The sequence below is a fragment of the Herpailurus yagouaroundi genome, unplaced genomic scaffold (genome assembly GCF_014898765.1).
Source record: "Herpailurus yagouaroundi ecotype Mexico unplaced genomic scaffold, PumYag 163, whole genome shotgun sequence".
NCBI classification, from domain to species: domain Eukaryota; kingdom Metazoa; phylum Chordata; class Mammalia; order Carnivora; family Felidae; genus Herpailurus; species Herpailurus yagouaroundi.
The window spans coordinates 27,422,024-27,444,808 of record NW_024412404.1 but is presented as its reverse complement, the minus strand read 5'-3'; the positions used below and the strand labels follow the sequence as shown (position 1 = coordinate 27,444,808).

The window sequence follows — 22,785 nt, the reverse complement described above, 5'->3', positions numbered from 1 at the left end:
AATTTGCATTTGTCTAATGGCTAAGGAAGTTGAACATCTTCTCATGAAGTTATTTACCACCATATATTCTCTTTGGTGAAATGTCTCTGTACATTTCTGCTCGTTTTCTAGTAGGATTGTTTGTTTATTTTTTGTTGTTGAGTTCTGAGAGTGCTTTATCGTCTACATACTAATCCTTTGTTGGTTGTACAGTTTGCAAATATTTCCTCCCAGTCTGAAGTTTTGTCCTTTCATCCTCCTCATATGGGTGTTTACAGGGCAAAAGTTTTTAATTTTGATGAAATCAAATTTATCACATTTTCCTTATATAGATAATGTTCTCCATGTCAAGTCTAAAAATTCTCTGCTTAGTCCTAGATCCCAAAGATTTTTCTCCTCTGTGTTCTTCCCCAAAGTTTTCTAGTTCATATTTTCTGTTTAGGCTTGTGGTTCATTTTGAGTTGAGTTTTGGTAACGTACGAAGTTTATCTTACTTGGTGCATCTCCTCTGACCTGGCTCGTCCTGACAATGCTCCGCTGTGTCCTTGCCCTCAGATATCTACATATACGCCGTGCTTGTGTGCTGTGTGGGGATTCTCAGCGTCCTACTCTTCACCCTGACCATCATCTGGCAGTCTGTGTTTAGCAAGAGGAAATCCAGAGGTAAGTGGATAGATAAGGTCATGTCTGGAATGGGAGCACTATCAAACCACAGACAGGCGGAAGACGCTGGGCAAAGTATAACCTTGTTTGAAAAATGCATCGTGAGTCAGGGATTATTTACCTGTGACTGGTGAGTACAGCGAGTGAGGAGCTGTGTCTCCCTGAGACTCCGCTAAAATCAACTGTGACCACATTTAAATTCCTCTTTTTCTCAGGTCCCTTCCTCCCGTGGTTTCTGGGGGTGGGGGTGGCCCTTACTCCTCTCATTCTCCTAGAAGGGGCTATGGAGTCAGATGAACCTGGGTTTGATCCCGACTCTGCCACAGACCGGTTTTAGATGTATTCCTGAACTGCCCTGAGCTTCAGTTTCCTCATCTGCGAAATGAAATGGGGTAGACACTGCCTTCCTCAGTTAGCACACTGTTGTGAGTGTTATTATTCACAGTACTGGCGCTGTGCCTGGCAGGCAGGTGGGGTTAGGAAGGCTCCGCCCGGCCTGAGTGTTCACTTCCTTCCATCTCCTTTCCTGTTGGCATCCCTGATGCCCGGAATGTGTCCTCAGCCCCTTCTTGCTCTGCGTTTTCTGTCTTAATGATTCCAGTTCTGGGAACGCTGATTCTTCTCTTTCTATGAAGGCTGCCTGCTTTCCCTCTTCAGTCCCCACCTCTCACCAAGCCTCAAAGTCACATTTCCACCAGATCCTGTACATTTCCTCTGAAACACCCTCCGGGCTGCACCCCCTTGCGGATTCCCGAAACGGGTGCCGACGCTGTAGCTCCCAGAGATGATGTGGGTGATAGCTGGGCTCTGGAATTAGGCTGCCTCTGGTTCAGATGGCAACTCTTCACTTACCAGCTGATGACTTACCCACTCTGCCTCACCTTTCCCATCTAAGTAATGGGAATGTAGTAGGGTGCCAGGCTCTTAGGATTATTATGAGGATTAAGTTCAACGACAACAAAAACTTTAACACATTCTGACTCTCGTTAAGTGTCCTGTGTGTATGATAACTTGTGGTTATGGTTACGCGTGAGCGCAAGGTTACAAAGCTGGGAAGTGTCAGATTTGGTGGCCACGGTCTCAGGGGACACTCAAACAGGGAAACCGAGCCCTGCTTCCAGAAGGCCTCTCCACCGAGGCCGAAGTGCAGGCAGGGCTAAGGGGACCAGGGAGGGAGGGGGCGCACTCAGGGACCAGCCTGCAGGACGCTGTTTGCAGCACAGAGTTAGGAGACAAGGGGAGGACGGTTCCAGAACTTTCAAGAGCTGTAGCTGTGGGAGAAGGGTCACCAACAGGAGCCGCGTAAGAGGGACCCAGGCGGTGCCAAACCAGGAGGCTGCAGGGAGGGAGCCAGGACTATGCATTCCTCAGCCCTTCGTTCTCCCTCCCTCCTCCCCTGCTGCTTTGCTTTGGTCTCACGGACCCAAAGCCAGAGGGCAGGGCCCGGAGGTCAGCCTCCAGGCCAACAGAGATCCTGAGAGGTGCACAGAGACACTTGGCACACTGGGCTCCGGAGACAGAGCAAGGCCCGTGGCCACACCTTTCTCTTTCACAGCTCGTGCCGCTCCCACTGTGCTCCGCACGGTCTCTGTGGAGCCCGAGAGCTGCCTTCATCCTCGCTATCTGCCTGCCTTGTCAACAGAGCCGGGGCTTTCCCCGGCTCCGAGGCTCCGAGACCTTGCCCACGTTTACGGGCTTGCGGCACGTGTTGCACACGTACAGATGTGCTCCCCGCCCTTGCAGACGACGGGAGTCACGGGCCATTCGCCTCCTCCCTTCTTGGAATTTGGCATGCGACAGCTGCTCAACAAATGGGGAACAAATGTGTCTGTGTCCCAGCTGCTTTGCTCCCACCTGTTGGAGTTCGGAAGCCGCCTGGGCAGTCTCCAAGCCCGTTTTGCTCCAAAGACACCTCTGCCCATGTTCAGGAGCATGCTAGAGAAGTGTGCCTTGAGCTGCAGGTTCTGTTAGGCCTTAGGCAGAATCGGGGAAACAAAGCAAGGGAGTTGGTTCAGGAGACATCCTTCCCCTTCAGGGCCAACAAGGCAGACTGAGACACACCCTCCGGGCTTCACTCAGAACCGCCAGAGACCCAGATCCCAACTGCCCTCGTCCCTCCCAGAGCGGGCACAGACAGCCTCGTGTGCACCTGCACGCAGTGTCCGAGAGCCTTACCGAGCTGCCAAGAGCTTCGCCTGGGCGCCTGCGGCAGGCCAGACTGTTGTTGCTCACTCGCTCTTCTACGTTCTTGTGTCATCCTCACCATCTGTCAGGAACGACAGTCCCTACTGCAACCGTTTGAGAGAGAACACAGCTGAGGAGCCTGAAAAGTCCTGAAACAAGGGCGTGGCAGAGGCCACGTCCAGCCTGATCCCGAGCCTTCCACATTTGTCTTCAAGAAAACCTTCGCCATCTGGGGGCCAGCCTTGCCAAGGAATTTCCCTTCAGCCTTCCATGGTGGTTGTTGCTAAGGTCCTTCCTGAACAGCAGTCATAGCTCCCGCAGCTCCTAGGGAGCTGGCCTTCTGTAGCCCTGGCAGGCAGGTCCTGCCCCACGTGGCCTAGGAGCCAGGCACCTCCCCACCACACTGTAGAGCCAAGGACAGAGGACTGTGGTGGGCTCAATGTTACCCCTCAGCTGGACCCCGGAGCCTTAGAGCAGCACTGCCCAGACCTTAAGGAGCAGATGGTTCCCTGGGAAACCTGCTCAAATGAAGATTCTGATTCAGTACCTCTAATGCGATCCCAGATGGTGTCACCACTGCAGGTGTGAGGCCACACTTTGAGTAGCAAGGCCTTAGAGCCGGTTCTTCTGAACTCTGTCCTACTCTGTCCCTCCCTTCTGTCACAAGTATTCCAAAAGGATCTCATTACTCTCTGGAAATGAAATTCATAGATGAGATATGCTTGCTGAACCCACAAATATAGAATCAGGCTCAGACCCCCTTGTCATATGGACATGGTCTGCGTTTTCTATGCAACCATGTGTGTGTTGGGCCTTCTGCACCCTGGCCACATGGAGGGAGGCTAAGCTCTCTTGCCTGTGTGAGAACCACACAGTGTCCAGGTTCATGGGCTGCCCACATACATGTGCAAAGCAGAGGTGAGCCCAGCACCTGCTCTCCCGCTCCCTTGGCAAGATCTGTCTGAAAAGAGGATATCAGAGTAGCTGTCCCCACTCCTGACGAAATCCCCTGGAGGGGCCCTGAAATAAACAGAGCCCATCCCGGAAGCCGGGAGGCCAGAGGGCCAGTGTCCTTCTCTCTCAGCCTTCCTGCTGCCCTGCCCTCACCCCCTGCCTTGCACTGCCTCATTTTCCTGAGGTGCTCGTTATTCACGTGAGCTGGACTTAACTGCACCCATGTGTTACTTGCCTTCCACTTCCTCCCAAGCTGTGAATCTTCATCCTGGCTCTTTGTTAGTGCCAGGGTACCTGGAACTTCATCCCAGGGCCTCTGCAGCTTTGATTCACCCTGGAAAGCACCAATCTTGATGGCTCAGGACCAAGCCCTGAGTTATTCTAATGGTTCCCCAAACACACTGGTTTCGAGTGGCCTTTACTTGTTCAGGAATTAATCCAGACTCACTGCTTTGAGATGGCCCCAACAATCCCCCAACCTTATCCGTCTGAGCTTTCAAAAGGGCAGTTTTTAAAAAATGTTCATTTTATTTTGGGGAGAGAAAGAGAGAACATGAGCAGGGGAGGAGCAGAGAGAAAGGAGGACAGAGGATCCGAAGCAAGCTCTGCAGTGACAGCAGAGATCCTAATGCAGGGCTTGAACTCACGAACCGTGAGATCGTGACCTGAGCCAAAGTCAGATGCTTCATGGACCGAGCCACCCAAGTGCCCCTTAAAAGGACAGTTTTGAAGGCTCACTAGACCCATATGGAAAGAGAGGGGCTTAACCCTGTTGTCTCTGCTCTTTGTGATATCTTGGTCTCTGCTCTTTGTGATATCTCTGCTCTTTGTTGATATGCTGGAACTCTAGCCCTGGAACAGGGCTTCCTAGAGCTTGCCAGATGGATAGCGAGATATCTTGCTAGATAGCCCTGCATCAGGCTCTGAACTAGCCACACAGAGCCTGCTTGAGATTCTCTCTCTCTCTCCCTCTGTCTCTACCCCTACCCCACTCATGCTTCTGTCTTTTTCCAAACAAATAAATACACTTAAAAAAAAGAAACTGTTGGAAATTGTAGATTGTTCCTTTTTCTCCTTGAACTTTTATCGTCAAGCCACTTCCACCACAAGATTTTATCCCACTTTATTACAGTTGTTTTTGTTCATACTTCTCCATAAAAATAATGTGTATAAAGATTTTAATTAAGGATTTTAAAATTTCCTTATTCCATAAGTTTCCAGGTTTTAATTGTTTTTGTGTTGAGTTACATAATTAATGAGATCTAGAAAACGGGTATAAAGAATCAAAACTCCATGATGATATTATCAATTTTGATAATAACCATACGGAGAACATTTCATTGGAAATGTATTTTTATTGAAGTAGATTTGTAGTTTACTTCATATACCCTTGTATGAATTTGCTTAGTAATAGAATTCAGCACCAAATCTATTCCTACTTTTTACATAGATGCTAACCCTGAAATACTTCATTCCGCATAAAAAGAGGCAGGAATGGATGAAGTTTTCTTATACTATTCAGTACTTTGTGTACTACGGAGTTACATGTCCGAAGTCATATAGTGATCAGTCATTGAAAATGATTTTTAATACTCTCCCAGCTGACAACTGGATTAGGTTATTATTTAATCCTTGCTGAAAGCAAAGTATTGGAAACTTCTCTGCTGGTGAAAGGTTTAGATGCCCAGCCATTGGTCATTCGCTTTCTCAACACCGGCACCAAGGTTTCAAATCATTTCTTGTTTGGTGCCTACTATTTACCCTTAGGACAAGTCTCCATAGTACAAGTCAGGATGGGTGAGAGGCGTGCGTTCAATTCTGTGCAGAGAAAGGATGATGTGATGAGGAGGGAGGGAAAGGAATACAGCCAGAACTCAGGCACGTTTCAGGAGAATGAATTCTGAGGAAAGAATACCATGGTAGGTGAGGATCTAGAAACTGCTTTCCTCAAAACTGCCTTTCCTAAGAGTGCCCAATGGTGTGCAGATCCCAGACTAATGATCACTGATCTATTTAATACATCTAGGGTAATTCCAAGAATATATGAATTGTTCGGTAACTACTAACTGTGGTTTTATTATTGCTGCATCTGGAAGTTATCCCGCACAGAGCAGGTGCTCAGTAAACAGAATGCAGAAGGAATGTACGTACTAATAAGGGGTTGGAACAGGTGAACCTAAAGAGCCCTCTCTAACATTGAGATTCTGTCATGCTGGTCTGGAACCTGCCCTGGTCACCTGCAGGACAGATCACGCCAAAGTGTCATAGCTTAAAACATCAATGATTTTATTTGCTCACAATTCCATAGGTCAGCACTTTGGGCTGGGCTTAGCTGAGCAGTTCTTCTGGTCTTGGTTGGAGTTGCTCCTGAAGCTGCGGTCTTCTGGTGGATGAGCTGGGACCTGGCTGCTTTGGGGCATCAGCTGGGGGGACTTGTGTCTGTTCCATGCGGTCTCATCTTCTAGTAGGCCAGCCAGGCTTCTTTACGTGGTCGCAGAAGAGTCCCCTATGACAAGAGAGAGAAAGTGAGCAAATATCAGGGCAAAAGGGCCTTTTATGCCTTTGTTTGTGACATATTGGTTATTGTTTCATTGGCCAAAGCACATCTGGTGGCCAAGCCCTGGGTCAGTGTGGGAGGGACTTTCACAGGATTATAGTTAGATACAGGGAGGTATGATTCATGGGGCCATTGGTGTAATGATCTACACCCAGCTCCAGGGCCTATGGCTTTACTTCTGCTTGAGATGAACTCAGTTGTGAGCATAGATTGGACACTTATTTGGATAACTTCCTGAGTATTCTTATATTTCCTCTGCAGCTAAAATCTGGGTTTTTTTTCTCAATGAGACCTACTGTGGAGGATGTCTTGCTCTAAGACTGTTTTTCCAAGGACCCCCACTTAGTCCTGGAAGAGCACTGATCAGAGAATGAAAACCCATTTTACAGAGAAGAGCACCTAAGTGGAAATAGGTTTCCCCAAAAGGCTTTCTCATGACTGAGGTAAAACTTTGAAGTTCAGTGACTCTGTTACTCTAGGACCTTTCAGGTTAGAATCCACCTCAACCTAGCTTGGCAAAAAAAAAAAAAAAAAAAAAAAAACAAAAAAAAAAAAAGAATGTTTTGGGTTAACAAACTAGGAGGTCTGGGGTATATGGCTTCATGCCTGGCTCAATCCAGGAGTATAACACTATCAAGTCACTGCAGTGTCCCTACTATAGTTCTGCTGTACTCATCCACAGAGAAGTATGAAAGCCCCAAGAGGTGACTTGTATCAACATCTGGGCAACATTTGGGCACCTGCATTTCCTGGTGATTCCTGGAGCTTCTATATCTAAAGTAACATTTATTTATCATCTTCTATTTTTTTTTTTTAACAGTGAGACATTATTTGGTGAAATGTCCTCAGAACAGGTAGGAATATTTTCTTTCTTTCTTCAAACGAAACTCTGATAGTTTACTTTCTATCGATATTACCAAGAAATTGGTTAAATATGTATCTTTACCTAGGGGGTCTGCATGTTGGTCTGCACGTTGGCCTCAAAATGTGTGTCCTTCATGCCCTTGCACGTGTCTAGATTCCATGCTCTGGTTATCACCCCCAGAGGGTCCAAAGAAAATATGGCTCATGCTGCTTCAACATACATGCTGGAGGAGGCTTGAAGCCTGCTTTTGGAGAACCGTGTCCCCTGTTTAGGAAGAGGCTAGCAGCTTGGACTGAACCACTTTGATGCCTTCTGACCACAAATACTCCTAATTCCCTTTCACCAGTGTCTGCTTGTCCTATGCCCCACTCTGCAGAATGTGGCCATTAGTAATATATGTGGTAAGATGCTAGCTTTCTAGCTCATGGAACACACCTCACAGGAAACATAACGGTTATAGTAGATATTGCAAACTCATACTGTTTAGAAACTTGACACTTCTGGTCTAGACACAATGGCATAGGTCAACTTCTCCCTGCTCTTCCCTGCGAAGCACAACCATAAACCCTGAAAATAATATCAGAGACAACCAAAGGAGGACTCAAAGGTGGTAAGAAAAAAATTATGAGAGCCAAAGACAAAGAAAAAAATCCTAAAAAAAATCAGAGAGAAATCATGCATGACCTACATTTGTGCAAACACAAATTTGAATGACAGTGAATTTTTCATCTGAATCCATGGAAGGCATAAGGACCACCAGCAGCTCTGTTGTGGTAGAAGGGGGATCATGTGACTTGGAGCAGTGTGCAATGCTCACGTTCAGCAGCATTGTCGGTGGAGGTGACCTTCTTAGGCGTATCAAGCAGGGAGGTCCAATGACTTGACTAGCCTGAACTTTTGGTCACATTTGGGGCAAGTGTGTTTCTGGCTGAGGTAACGTGCATGTGTAGTGGAGAATGGAGAACACCCAAAAAAAGAGAAAAATACCATGCAAATAGTAACAATAAGAGGGATGGTAGCTAAATTAATAGCAGATGAGACATAATTTAAGGCAAGAAATATTACTGGAGACCAAGAAGGAAATTTCCAATTATGAAAGAACAATACACCAGGAAGATACAACACATATAAATGTATATGGGCCTAACAACGGAGCCTCAACACACATGAAGAAAAATAGAAAATAGAAAGATGAAATTGATGATTCTAGAATAAGAGCTGGATATTTCAAGATCCACTCTCAATAATTGATAGAATACCTAGACAGAAATTCAAGGGCACAGAAGATCAAGCAATTTGACCTGACACATAGAGTAGGAATACTCTACCCAATGACCACCTACCACACCTTTCAAGTGCACTGGGAGCATCCTCCAGGATAGACCAGATGCGGGGCCAGAAAACAGATTTGTATAAACTTAAAAAGTTTATGTATGTAAGAAATCATACAAAGTTTGTTCTCTAAGCAAAAGAATTAAATATAAATTAATTACAGAAAGAAATCTGGGAGAATCCCAAATGTTCTGAAATTTAAAACAACACACTTCTAAATAATATGAAGAAGAAATTATAAGAGAAATTAGAAAATATTTTGAATTGAAAAGAAATGAAAACAAAACACATGAAAACTTATGAGATACGCTGCTAAAGCAGTGCTTAGAGAAAGAATTATGGCTTTAAATGCCTGTATTAGACAAGAAGAAAGATCTCAGATCAATATCCTAAGCTTTCACCATAAGTAACTAGAAAAAGAAGAGCAAGTGAAATCCATTGTAAGCAGAAGAAAGGATATAATAAAGATTAGAGCAGAAATTGATGACAGGGAAAACACACACACACACACAGAAAAAAATCAATAAAACCAAAAGTTGGTTCTTTGAAAAGATCAATAGAATTGACAAATCTCAAGTTAGACTGTACATGAAAATAAAAAAGAAAAAGCCAATTACCAAATCAGGAAGAAAAAAGGGAATCGCTACAGACTCAAAAGTTAACAGCATTATAAGAAAATATTATGAACACTTTTATTCTAAAAAATAAGACAACATAGATGAAATAGAAAAACTCTTAGAAAGACACAAATTATCTAAATTGATTTAAAAAGACAGCTATAATCTGAATAAACCTATAATAAATCAAGAAATTGAATTGTTAGCTAAAATCTTTCCAACAAGAAAAGCCCAGGCCCATGTTGCTTTACTGGTGAAATATATCGAGAATTGAAAGAAAAAATAATACTAATCCTTCACAAATTATTTCAAAAAGTTTGAGAAAGCAGTCTTTTCAACAAATAATGCTGGGATAAAATATATAAGGAACTCTTACAACTCAATAATAAGATGACAAATAACACAAAAATGGACCAAAGAAAAGAGATTTGAATAGATATTTTCCTGAAGAAGATATATAAATGGCTAACAAATTCACAAAAATATATTCCGTTTCGTTGGTCATTAAGTGGTACAAATACAACTACAATGGCTGTAAAAAGACAATGATGTCAAGTGTTGGTGAGGATGTGGAGAAACTGGAACTCTGTTCATTGCAGGTGGGAATGTAAAATGGTGTAGCTGCTTTGGAAATCAATTTGGTAGTTTCTTAAAACATTCAACATAAACCTACCATATGATTACCCAGAGATTTTACTCGTAGGTATCTGCCCAAGAGAAATGAAAGCATATGTCCACACAAAGACATCCATGCAGTTGTTCACAGCAGCTTTGTTCATAATAACCAGGAGATGGAAACAATCTGAATGTAGCCATCAATTGATGAATGGATAAACAACATTTAGTAATCCGTTTGATGAAATACAATGCGGTAATAAAAAGGGACAAACTGCTGATACATTCTACACATGGATGAACTTCAGAAACATTATGCTAAGTGAACTAAACCAGATGCAAAAAATATGTATTGTATGATACCATTTATCTGAAATGTCCAGAAAAGGATAAATTTATAGGAACTGAAAATAGTTGCTTAGGGCTGAGAGTGGGCATAGGAATTAACTATAAATGAGCAAGAGGGAAATTTGGGGGGTAATAGAAATGTTCCAAGACTGTAGTGTAGTGATGGTTGAGTCATACACTTGAGATCAATGACTTTCATGGGGAGTAAATTATGCCTCGATAAAGGTATTTGTTTCTTCTTAAAAGTATGTGACCCCCCCCCCCACAGAGCCCTAAGGACTGGCATTTCAGATATGGGGGGAGGTTATGGCTGGGGAGCCCAGAGGCTGTGAGGAGCCAGCCTGCCGGTGCTTCTCAGGATTTGCCTGCTGTGATCTACTGTGTCCCTTGCCTCGCTAACAAGGAGTGCCATTTGGGCCCCTCCCTTCCTCTCCCTTTGGTAATAGGGGTAAGACATGCTCCTACTCTGAGCTGGTACCAAGGCTAGACATATAGACATATAGTACGGGTGTCACCCTAGTCTTGTGGGCCTTAGAGTTTGGTCACCCCCGGCCATGGGATACCTACCAGAGGTCAGTGATGACCACAAAGTCCCATTCAGATGCCACCCCTCTACCAGCTGGTGCTGTCTGTGAATCTGTGAGTGCCTGAGTTAAGCTCTCTCCATGGGCATGTCTCCTGTCGGGCCAGCCACAGATCTACCTCTGGAAAGCCTGTCTTCACTCCGCTGCACCCCAGGACCATGTAGGGGTGCCCCGCCGACTTGTATTCATCTTCCCGATTAGGACCTCAGGCTGATTTGACTCAGTGCAGCCCAGATTCCTTGCTAGTGAACTGGTCAGTCCCTTGCCTTTCAACTGGTTCTGGCCTGAATTGTGCTCTGCCTCTGCAGCCCACACAGAGGCTCCTTCCGTCCTGGTCGTGTTGGGGCCTCCCGACCCCAGCTCTATCCGTGCAATGGCAGTGGGCAGCTGGGCCCCTGGAGTCTCAAGCTATTATTGGGATAAATGTCCTTCTCTGTCCTCTGACCACTTCCTCCTAAGGGAGAATGGGCAGAGAGCACAGGACCAGGGCAGGATGCCAGGAACGGAAACCCTTAGGCAGGGGAGGGACCCTCAGGAAGAGGCCACATGCTGGCACTGTGGCTGCGGTCACCAAGAGGAGGGCCTACCAAGTGACTGGGACAGACCTGGAGGCTCTAAGGGATTCCATGACTTATTGCGAGAAGTTCATACTGAAGGAAAGCGAGTCTCGTTTTGAATATATATGTGTCATCCCCAAAGTCGGAAGTTGCTATCCCCTGGGAGGGGGTGGCCCTGATTTGGGGGTTGGGAAACTTTCCTTCCCATGGCTAAGTGCTCTCCTGGAACAGAAAGCTGGGCCAGAGCATCTCAGGGTTCTGCAAGATTTTTCAGCTCCCTAAAAGCAGCTCGAGGAGTGAGCATGATACTGCCCCCAAAGGTCCCGGAAAGGCAGATTTGAAATGAAATGCCACCAACTGCATAGAGCCCCACACCATGACACCTTGTCCACGGATTCAGATGCCTTCTTTCCTGTAGGTCAAGTTTAAGAAAAGTTGCCAAGAGGATGGCCGTGGGCACCAAAAAGGCAGTTCCCAGACAGTAGATTTCCTGATCTGTTGTTTGACCTCTTCTTAGGGGTTTGAGATAACAAAGTATTTGCAGATGGGAGAAATTGAAGTGCACATTATGTTCCCTGTGCCAACAGCAGTTCCGACAGAAGATATCCAGGCTTTCTTCATGTTCTCTGGTGTGTGTGCTCTCTCATGGATGAACAGGGGCACAGACTATTTATATGCTGGATAAGTTACAGGCATAGCATTACTGTGGTTTGTGAGCTTTGTTTAAAGCACTTTTCAGTTTTTTCTGAACCATCAGAGATTTTTTTTTTTTTTTTAAAACATACCCTGACAGTCGAAGTATGGGATTTAATTAATAATTGACTGGTTCAGAACCTTAGTGTGAAGGCAGAGGTGATTTCAAAGGGAATCTAAAGATACCGGCTCTGAACTTAGATGTGTAACTACTCGCTTCATTTTCATAATACTGAATAGTGGTAGGATTATGGAATTTGTTTTTTCTGTGAAAGGTAATCTTCTGTGATGCTGAAAGATTCTGGGGCCAGGCTGCCTCGGTTCAAATCCGGGCTCTGCCGCTGATTGCTGTGTGCCTTTGGCCAGCTTTGCCACCTCTCTGATGAAAGGGGGCGGGGCAAAGCTGGCACATAGTGTTGTTGGCGGGATTCGATGAGTTAGTCTGTGTGAAGTGCTTCTGACGGTCCTGGTAAATGGTGAGCTCTATGCAACTGGTTTTTGTTATTATTCAGTCACACTTGGGTGATCCTTTTGTAAGGGATTTCTTGTAAGGCCCGTAGGGCAAGGATAAAATAGCGCACAGCCCATGCCCTTGAGTGCTGCATCAAATGGGAGACCTAGAGAAATAAAACTGTGGCAGCACGCAGGTGGTGCCCACCAAGCTGTCACGGGCACCCAGATGAGGCGCTCCTAACCCTGTCCCAGGGCTCTGTGGTTGGTAGGGAAAGCTTCCTGGAGGTGAAATTCAGGCCAAGTATTGAAGGAGGAGGAAGAGTGTTCCAGAAAAGGGTTGGGCGGGGGGTTGGGGGGAGGCAGCACACGGAAGTGGGGAGGGAGAAGTACAGTGGGTGACAGGCTGGGAGGATGAGGTCACTTGGTCCATGAGGGTGAGGAGCCTTGCAGGTGCAGGGCAGAGCAGCAGGGAGGAGAGGCTGGAGGGGGTGGCAGGGCCAGATGCCAGGGGATGGGCACAGGGCTAAGCATCGACACATAGCATCTTCTTCATTCCTCACCACAACTCCAAGAGTGGGTGGTGTGATGGTCCCATTCTCCAGATGAAAACTGATATGAAGAGTGTGGCTCGTGGTGAGGTATCTGCCAGGCAGAGGTGGAGACGCGAGGATGCCAGCCCGGGGCCACCTGTCTCCAGGACTAATGCACTGTCCCAGACACACCGGGAAGCTCGGACATGGTTGTGAGCACTTCAGGGTTGGCATGCACACAGGTGAACGGGGAGGAGACGCTAGAGAGAGTTAGGGCAATGGAAGCAGTGTGGGAAGGGTGTAGCCACAGATGCCGGGGAGGGCGGTGGCTGCCCTGCGTCCCCCTGACTTTGAGAAGCCAATGTGCTCTGGTTATAGGCATCGATTTGCAGATGCACCAGCCATTATTGTTCTTTGCTTGGGTTTTAGCCCACACGTGTGCCGAATGCCTCCCCTCTGACCACGTTCACCTGAGCAAGCAAGGTGGCGAGGGCCGGAATAGCAGATGCGGCCGTGTGGCTCCTGGCCCCCGTCCTGCATCCCTGACATCCTTGCTGTGCCTCTTATCCTCACCCCACCCCGGCTCTCAGGCTCGGTGTCCCTCCCTAGTCCCCAGGCAGAGGAAGGCATGAGGAGGACCGACCTGTGAGATGGAGCCTGGTGGTTATTCCTGGCATCATGTAAAAAACATTCCGCCCAGGGGTGCCTGGGTGGCTCCGTCGATTGAGCGACCGACTTTGGCTCAGGTCATGATCTCACGGTTCGTGAGTTCGAGCCCTGCATCGGGCTCACTGCTGTCAGCTCAGAGCCTGCTTTGGATCCTCTGTCCCCCTCTTTATGTGCCCCTCCCCATCTCACGCTCACTCTTTCAAAAATGAATAAACATAAAAAAAAAAATCCCACCTGGATTTGGTGTTAGCTGAAGCCGTGCCACCCAGCAGCTTGACCTTGGGCCACTCGAGAATTTTTCATCCTCCACAAAATGGGTGCAAATTTGCTTTTGTCCTTATTGCTCAGGGTCGTGAGGATTCAGTGAAATAGCAGTGGCTGTGGGCTAATTCCTCATAATTACTCACGGTGTGCCCGTGTCCCTCCATTTGTGAGCACTTTATGGGATTTATTTCTAATCTTCATAAAACCCTGCAAGGCACAAATTAGTCTCCCCAGACTAAGAACAGGAATAAAACTGCCAACTGTTAGATAAATAGCTAGCCCTCTGTACTATTTACGAACCTTCTGATTCCAGGTGACAGGAAGCTAGCACAGATGGCATTACCTAGGAAGGGACTTGGCTGGCTCATCTGACTAGGGGTGCTGCAGTGGTTGGGCCCCAGGGAAGCTCGGTCTGGGAGACACAGTGTTGTTGGGGTGATGGTGTCTATTCCCAGCCTGTCTCCGGGCAGTGCTGCCTCAAGGATTGGCGTATCCCCAGGCCAGGCTGGCTCCCCTTGGGAAGAGAAAAGTGGGAGCAAGTGCTTTCCCACCTGGCCTAATGAAGGAATTGTCTCACTTCCTGACCAGCAAATACAACCGCACCCTGATGGTAGGGGACCGGCCTGAACCAAGCACGGTGGCCAGAGGATGGGTGGGGCCAATCCCACACAAACACATACCCTCAGTGGTGCGGGCGATAGATGCAGGGCATGTAACCCCAGTGACCTCTCTGCCATTTTTCTTATGACCCAAGACGAGAACACTGCATGGAACCACTAAATATTAATGAGGCGTGATCTTACCAGTTCGTAGTCATAGATCTTAAATTCACAAACAAAACCAGTGGCCCGGCAAAGCTTCTGTGCAGGCTTCACAAAGCTGGCAGGAACTGCAACGGAGAGCTTTAACAACGGGGCCCCAGCAGAACCTCTCAGGTTGTGTAAGCCATTTATGATAAAAGGCCATAGAGGCTGTGGACAGGGAGGCGCTTTGGCAGCTCCCTCACAAGGGAGCAGCTTTATTCTGATGCTGCTTAGAACGTGCATGCAAAAACCCCAGAGGGTAGAAGCAGCAGAGAAGAATACACAGTGACCGCCAAGGGTCTGCCGCTCTTTTCTAGGTGCACCGGTTCTCGCTCAGGTTATAGAGAACTCTGTTATGTCTGGCTCCCTATTCAAGGACTCTGAGAGAGATTCCATAATAATGATGGTAATAATACTGGTAAGATAATGCAGTAGGTGAAACCCATTAAACGCTCATTGTGTACTACATATGGTTTTATGTTCTTGGCATGTCATATAAAAAAAGAGTCATTTCAAGGGAGTCACCGTGAGCGGGTGGTACCCTTTGTCCATCTTGAGAGTGGAGTTCTGCAGCTTTGAGCAGCTCCCGGCATGTGGTAGCCATTAACCTTGAGTAGTCCAGTGGCATGGGAAACCCACAAAGCACGCTCCAAAGCCTAGAGAGAGAGGTTGGGAAATTTGCCCTATTTGCACGAGTCATTGGCCTTTCTCAGTGGTAGCCAACCTGAGGAGGGGGGCTGTAATTGTGCTCCTCCCCCCTCCCCCAACTTATTGAGATATAATTGACTGTAACTGATAATGACAGTGAGTGGCCGCCATAGTTGTTGAGATCAGCGTTCCTCCTTCAAGATTCTACACTTGAAGCTGCGGGGTAGAGGGTTAGGGGGTGACGAGTGGGCTGCATGAAATCTTGGAAAAAGGAGCACAGAGCTGCTTGGCAAGGAACTCGTGATCCTCTGGGGACCCGTATCAGGCATCGGCATTGTCAAAACAGAGCTATGTGGGCAGGAGGAAAGGAAGCACATGGACATTTCTGCAGATAAAACAGGCAGCTAAAGCAATGACTTTCAAAGACAGCGTGGAGAAGAAGGGCTTGAGGGGTGGGGTGGGGTGGGGTGGGGTGAGGTGGGGTGGGGAGAATGGCTCCAGGAAGCAGGCCTGGGGCAGGTGTGGGTAGGACCAGAGCCCGAACACCTTCCTCAGCCCCACTCACGGAGGGCTTTCTGAGCTGAGTTCTTTTGACTGACAGACAACACTTGGCATGAGAGTTCAGAGAGCAGCAAATCCCCTTGCAGCACATGACAGACAGCTGTGTGCCCAGGGATGAGGGTGCCTGCTCATTCAATAGGAAACAAGATTAAACAGACCTTAAGGAAGCATTTTGATTCATAGTTCCTATTTTGAGGCACAAAGATTTCCCGGGACCGAAGGAAACACTTGGCCTCTGGGCGCGCGAGGGTTGGATGTACGAAAGTCCCTCAGCGTGAATGGTTAGCTGTACCTCTAGTATTATCCCAGAGACAGGTGGGTGTTAGGACAGTCACTGATGTGTGGGTGAGCACTCGTATGCCACAGGCACTGTGGTTCAATATGAGGGGTGCTTTGATCTCACATTTAGTTCTGGAAGCAAGATGTGGCTGGGTCTTAGTTATAATTTTGTTCTTTGGTGGGATCAGCTCAGTTTGTGCTATTGTATTATTTTTTTTCTACTCCCGAACACTCTTAGCTATAGAGTAGAGACACCGGATTTCCACATGGCCAGCCTACCCCCTCCATTTTGACAGGTGACATCACTTATTCCAGAGAATTCCAGGTATAGGAATTGTGCTCCCCTCCTCCTCTGTCCAATCCTAGGCCAAGACGGCCCTTGTCTTGGGCACCAGCCACAGCTCTTGCCTCCAAGTCCCCAGCGCTCTAGTTGGGCCCTCTTCCTCCCACCCAGGCAGGGCTTTAGCTGCTGTAACAGTCCCAGATTTAGTACAGACTTAAATGCAATGGAATGCTGATATCGCCTTTCAGTACCTTCTCTTTAGGGAGCTGGTTTAAGCCCAGAGCAGCCATCGTGGATCTGGCTTGATTTACCCTCTTCCTGTCCTAGTTTTCTTCTTCTCTGTTGTCTGGGCTGGGCCCAGAATCCTTGCTTCAGGGCCAAGGAGGCAGGCCGCCCTGGATCAGACCCCACGTCTCCCGCCTGGACCTCTCCGAGGCTTCATTTTCCCATCTGGGAGGGTCGGAGATTATGGATATTGTGCACTTTTCCCAGTGCTTTGCCTAGGATAGAGACACACGTAGCTCTTATTAACTGAAGTTCAGCGAAGTGTAGTTGCTCACAATTTGATCGATACCTAGCAAAACCCAGGTTGCCTGCTCCATCCGGTGTCCTGGGGCTGCTTGGGGATACAGCTTCTCCCTCCTCCTTACCCACCTGCTGTGTGCTGTGCTGGTTCTTAGATAACACAGCTGTACCTGTGGCAACAGGAGAGCATGCTGTACTATCTTGGGCAGAAAGTTTTTTGATCAACGTGTAGGTTGAAACTGGTAGACCTCAGGGCCGAGACATGGTGCCAGGAGATACCCAGGCGGCGACATGATCCTCCCTGGGTAATACTGTGAAGCATCGCCCACTGCACTCATGCACCAGAGATTTGGGTCAGTGCCCCTGAGCTGCTTCATGTCCTGTCTACTTTAGGCCGTGCCAGCCAATCTGACCCTAATAATAACCCTGTGAGTTAGATTGCAAGTGTACTTCTCCCCATTTTACAGATTGGGGGATGGAGGCCCAGGAAGTGAGTGACTTATCCAGGGTCACCTCTCTCGTCAGAGTGGAACCTGCTGTAGCGCAGGCCTTCTGCCCCTTGTCCAGTGCCCATTCACCGGATCCGGCCACCATGTGCCACAGAGCAGAGGTGCCCAGCTTTCGTGGGAGGGAGACGCCTATGAGAGGTGTCTGGGCCAGATGTATGCACCTGTTACAATACCTCCCACGTGTGCCAGCCACACAGCCCTTGTGGGAACCAGAAAGAAAGCACTGCTTTCCAATCGCACACCTCTCTCATTTAGATGGAGTTTCTGGCCCGTTTTCTATCTGTTTTGGTTTGACTGGCTCCAGCAATGCTCACTCCCATGTGTCTGGGACAAAACACAGTCCTGTTCCAACCTAAGGTATAGAATAACTTTCCTGTAAGTGAATCATAAAGTGGACTTTTCTTTGTCGAAAATTTCGACCAGTCTTGCTGGCTCATTGGGAGAAATAATATTTTGCGAGAGAAATCATCTGTCACATCACTGGGGTGACTCATTGTATATGAATTCCCATCGTTGAAGTATGAATTAGGGCTAAATTTAGTTCACTGCAGTTTTGCTGTTTTGAAGGAAAATGGTGATGACAAAGCAGATCTTTTTTAGCTTACTGAAAGCCCTGGGTCTGATGGCATACATTTATATAAATGATGTCCCCGAACTTTCACTTTATATTAAAGAGCTCAAGAACTAAGTCCAAGAAAAAAGAAGAGGAAGGAGGAAATATTTGATTCTGCAGGGTTTGAGGTACAACTGGCAAGGACGATCCAAGCTCAGAGGCGGTAGGCAAGAAAAAAAAATATTGAATAATTTAACAAAAAGAAACAGATCACTGTGCGTTAATAGGAAGCCAAAATTCAAAGGGAATTGGGAGGAATGTTTGCACTAAATACGTCCGGCTGATGTGAAAGGTGTGTGCCAATCTTTAAGAAAACTCGAGACCCTAATAAGTAATTACAGATGTCCACACATCATTCGTAAAAGAGGAAACGCGAGGAGACAAACGCTGGAAATGTTCATCCTCACGAACAGTCAGAGAAATGCAAGGAAAAGGGAGGTCCCGTTGTTATCCGTTGAGTAGTTTTTTTAAGCCGATAAACCAGGTGTTAAAGAGGATGAAGACAGAAATCTCCTCATCCGTTGACCGAGTGGCTCTGAAGTAGGGCTAACTTGTTGGAAATCATTCTGACAGTGCAAATTAAATACCCTTTAAAATGGTCCTCCTCCACGAACTAGTAATTCCAGCTCTAAGAATCTAACCTAACACAAAAGTCTAAGAGTAGAAAACCATTATGCACAAATACATTTATAACAACATTACTCATGTGTCAGGTATTACTGAGATGCCAGGGAACGGTTGGGTACCATGGCCTGTCTTCTCACCGGAACAGTGTCAAGATGTCACAATGTGGAGAATACAAATTAGGTAAGAAGAAGGGTGCAAAATTATGAAACAGTGTGACAGTAACACACAGTGTGTAAAAACCAAGGAAGAGTTGAAACTTGTGTTCACACAAAAACCTGGACACGGATGTTTATGGAAGCTTTATTCATAATAGCCCAAACTGGGAAGCCACCAACATACCCTATGGTAGGGGATTGGATTTGGAAGACGTGGTATGTCTAGACAATGGAATATCATTCAGCGCTAAAGAGGAATGAGCTAGCAAGCCAGGAAAAAACATGGAGGAAACTTAAGTGCATATTACTATGTGAAAGAAGCCAATCTGAAAAGGCTACATAATGTATGATTCCACCTATATGACATTCTGGAGGAGACAAAACTATGGAGACAGTAAATAGATCAGCGGTTGCCAAGGGTTGGGTAGGGGGCGGGGAGTAGGAGGAATGACTAGGTGGAACGCGGAGGGATTTGTGGCAGTACCACTATTCTTTATGATACCGCAGTGGCGGATACATTGTCCAAACCCATGGAACTCACCAAAATGAGCCCTAATAGAAATTATGGACTTTGGATGCTAATGATATATTGATGTAAGTTCATCACTTATAGCAAATGTCCCACCATGGTGAGGGGTGTTGATAATGGGGGAGGCTGTGCCTGTGCGGGGGGCGGGGTGGGGGACATATGAAAAATCTCTTACCCTTTGCTCAGTTTTGCTGTGAACCTAAAACTTCTCTTGTTTTCTTGTCTTAATTTAAAAAATTAAACAAGGAACAGGAAAAAGACTGGAAATATTTAAGAAGGTTGTGTTTTGGTTAGGATAGACTTATTTATTTTCATTTTTTTCCTCCATGCCTGTAATTACCATTTGAAAACATGAACATGCATTAATTTATAATGGAAAGAAGAAAAAATAAACGTTTCAAGGGTTTAAAGCTATGAGATGAAGCTGTACATGTGCTTGTGTATTTAAGCAATTCTGAGAGTTTTTGATCCCTTGTTTCCTCTTAGTGGTCAGCGTTTTGTAAACGCACATTCCTTTGGGATATCTGTGAGTTTACACAGTTGACCCTGCACTCTAAACTCATGGCTGGTTAGAGTTTCCGTTCCCAGTAAAAATAAGCCATCTTTGGGGAAACTCAGTGTGATCTATATTCTTGGAATTTTTCCCACAATGTGTGGGTCAATCTTTGTTCATTTAAAAATTTTTTTTAAATGTTTATTTATTTTTGAGAGATAGAGACAAAGCATGAGTGGGGAAGGGGCAGAGAGAGAGGGAGACACAGAATCCGAAGCAGGCTCCAGGCTCTGAGCTGTCAGCACACAGCCCGATGCGGGGCTCGAACTCAGGAATGGTGAGATCTTGACCTAGGCTTAACCGACTGAGCCACCCAGGTAGCCCCAATCTCTGTTCATTTTTAAAACCCTAGGACAATGTTAGAAGAGCCTACCTTCTTTTATTAAATATATAGAGAGATTTCTTCATGTTTAACTGATTGCTTTCCAGTGATTATACAGTCACATGGTTTAATAATTAAAATTGAAAATTTAAATAATTGACTAAAAAATGTGTAGTGATAATTCTTCCTGCCCGGCTTCCTGTCTGCCTAGTTCCTCAGCAGCCCCATTGTAAGGAACCACTATTTTAAAATTCTTGTGAATACCTCCAGAGTTTCTTTGTGCACATGTATGCAAATGCTAATATATATATATATTTTTATTTTTACTTTTCCCTGCTTTTATACAAAAGGGGCACGTGTTACACATTGGCCAACGCCCAGCTTTACCACTTAACGATGTATCTTTTCTCATCACACATAAATAGCTTCTTACTCCTCTTTGCAGCTACAGAGAACCCCCCCCCCCCTTTGTGGATTGGTAGATTCACTGTCATTTCCTTAACCAGTCCCCTGCTGATGGACAGTTGGGTTCTTATCGCTATTAACAACAGCACCGTAAGGACAAATCTTACACATACATTTGATACGCATGCAAGGATATCCACAGAATAAATTCCCGGAAGTGAAATCGCTGGGTCAGAGTAGAAGCCTCTGTAATTCTGATTGCCAAATTATTCTGATTGCCAAGTTATTCTTATCGCCAAGTATTCTCCTTTGGGAAGGGTTTACACTCATACCAGCCATACATCTGAGTGCCCAATTGTCTGCATTCTTGGCAAAATAGCACTTTGCCTCCAATGTGATTATTGCCATTCTGATATGTGGAGAAAGGAAGTGCAGTATGTTTTAATTTGGATTTCTTTTGTGAGGGAGCTTTAGCATGTTTTCATAGGTAAGAGCCTTTCCTCTTGCATGATAACTGTTTACTGCCTTCCTTCATTTTGATTATTAGGCAGTTGGTCATAGGCTTAAGGCTTTCTAAAAAGTCTTTATGTATTAGGGAGATAGTCTGTCTTGGTTAACTGCAGCTGCCTGGATAAGAGATGTGCCTCAGGATAAGAGATTCTAAAAGGGGCTTCCCTATGGGTTGCTGGAGCCAATATGACGCACTTGAAATAAGAGTGATAGCCATTCAATAAAGTGTATACACTTCATCCCACATGTAGGATCAAGATTTCACAGTAAGCCAGTCTGTGTTTGTATCTTTTGTCACTTAGGTCCTTTATGTCTTACCTGTAACATAAGGCTTATTTATCAGTGTCGTCATTCTGGGCTGTCATGGGTAACACATGACAGGAATGTGATATTATAGATATAGAATCTGATATTATACACAGGGCCAGATAACTGAAAACACCCACAGCCCTCCTCAGGGTGAAGCCACTTACCCGCTACTAACAGTAAAGGTACAGCAGGAGAAGAAAGCCTGAACAATCATGGGGGACCCTGGAAACTTCCAGAAGAAAGCATGAACCATCATGGGGGACCCTGGAGACTTCCAGAAGAAAGCGTGGCAATCATGGGGGACCCTGGAGACTTCCAGAAGAAAGTGTGACAATCATAGGTGACCCTGGAGACTTCCAGAAGAAAGCATGAACAATCATGTGGGACCCTGGAGACTTCCAGAAAAAAGCACGAACCATCATGGGGGACCCTGGAGACTTCCAGGTGCAGCTCCCAAGTTCCGTTCTCCCTTGCACAGGAGGGGCTCTGTTTTTGGATTGGGAACCACAAAAATATGTGCCAAGAATCTCGGTTTTATGGAAGCTCAAGCAGAAGTTTCAAAAGGTATCTTGGGGCGCCTGGGTGGCGCAGTCGGTTAAGCGTCCGACTTCAGCCAGGTCACGATCTCGCGGTCCGTGAGTTCGAGCCCCGTGTCAGGCTCTGGGCTGATGGCTCGGAGCCTGGAGCCTGTTTCCGATTCTGTGTCTCCCTCTCTCTCTGCCCCTCCCCTGTTCATGCTCTGTCTCTCTCTGTCCCAAAAATAAATAAAAACGTTGAAAAAAAAAATTAAAAAAAAAAAAAGGTATCTTAATACCCTACTAGTGATGTGGCCAAGCCAAACTCCATAATTCATGAAATCAGTATAAACTGTCAATCCATACATCTGTAACTGTGTAGACAAGCTGGTTCTGGATCTCTCCAGGGATCTGTGAACTTTAAAAAGCACATTATAAACCACTAACTAGCTCATCTCAACATCCTTATCTTAGCCGTAGGTCAGTCCCAGACCTCCAGACATCCCTGGAGATAAACATAGAGTGATCCCAATCCAGCTGTAAGATAACCTGACCTTAGATAGGTACTCGGGAAGCATACAGAAACTATTACTTCCTTTCCCTTTCCCTGGAACAAATACGATTTTGCCTTCACCAAGACTCTTCTCTTCTATAGTTCAGGGGAGACCGTTACCAGTGTGACCAGCTTGGCCCCGCTGCAACCCAAGAAAGGCAAGAGGCGGAAGGAGAAGGCTGACGTTCCTCCTGCAGTCCCTGCCAAAGGTAGGAAGCTAGC

General features: G+C 46.3%; 1 protein-coding gene across 1 annotated transcript in view; it reads left to right on the top strand.

Annotated features, from left to right (window-relative positions):
- Nucleotides 1–22,785, top strand: part of VSTM4 (V-set and transmembrane domain containing 4) — an 89,896-nt gene that overhangs the window by 31,398 nt on the left and 35,713 nt on the right. The window contains exons 4-6 of the mRNA XM_040486034.1: nucleotides 535–642; nucleotides 7,158–7,191; nucleotides 22,666–22,772. Of these exons, the coding sequence (XP_040341968.1) occupies nucleotides 535–642; nucleotides 7,158–7,191; nucleotides 22,666–22,772 (249 nt within the window). The remainder of the gene's footprint in view (nucleotides 1–534; nucleotides 643–7,157; nucleotides 7,192–22,665; nucleotides 22,773–22,785) is intronic.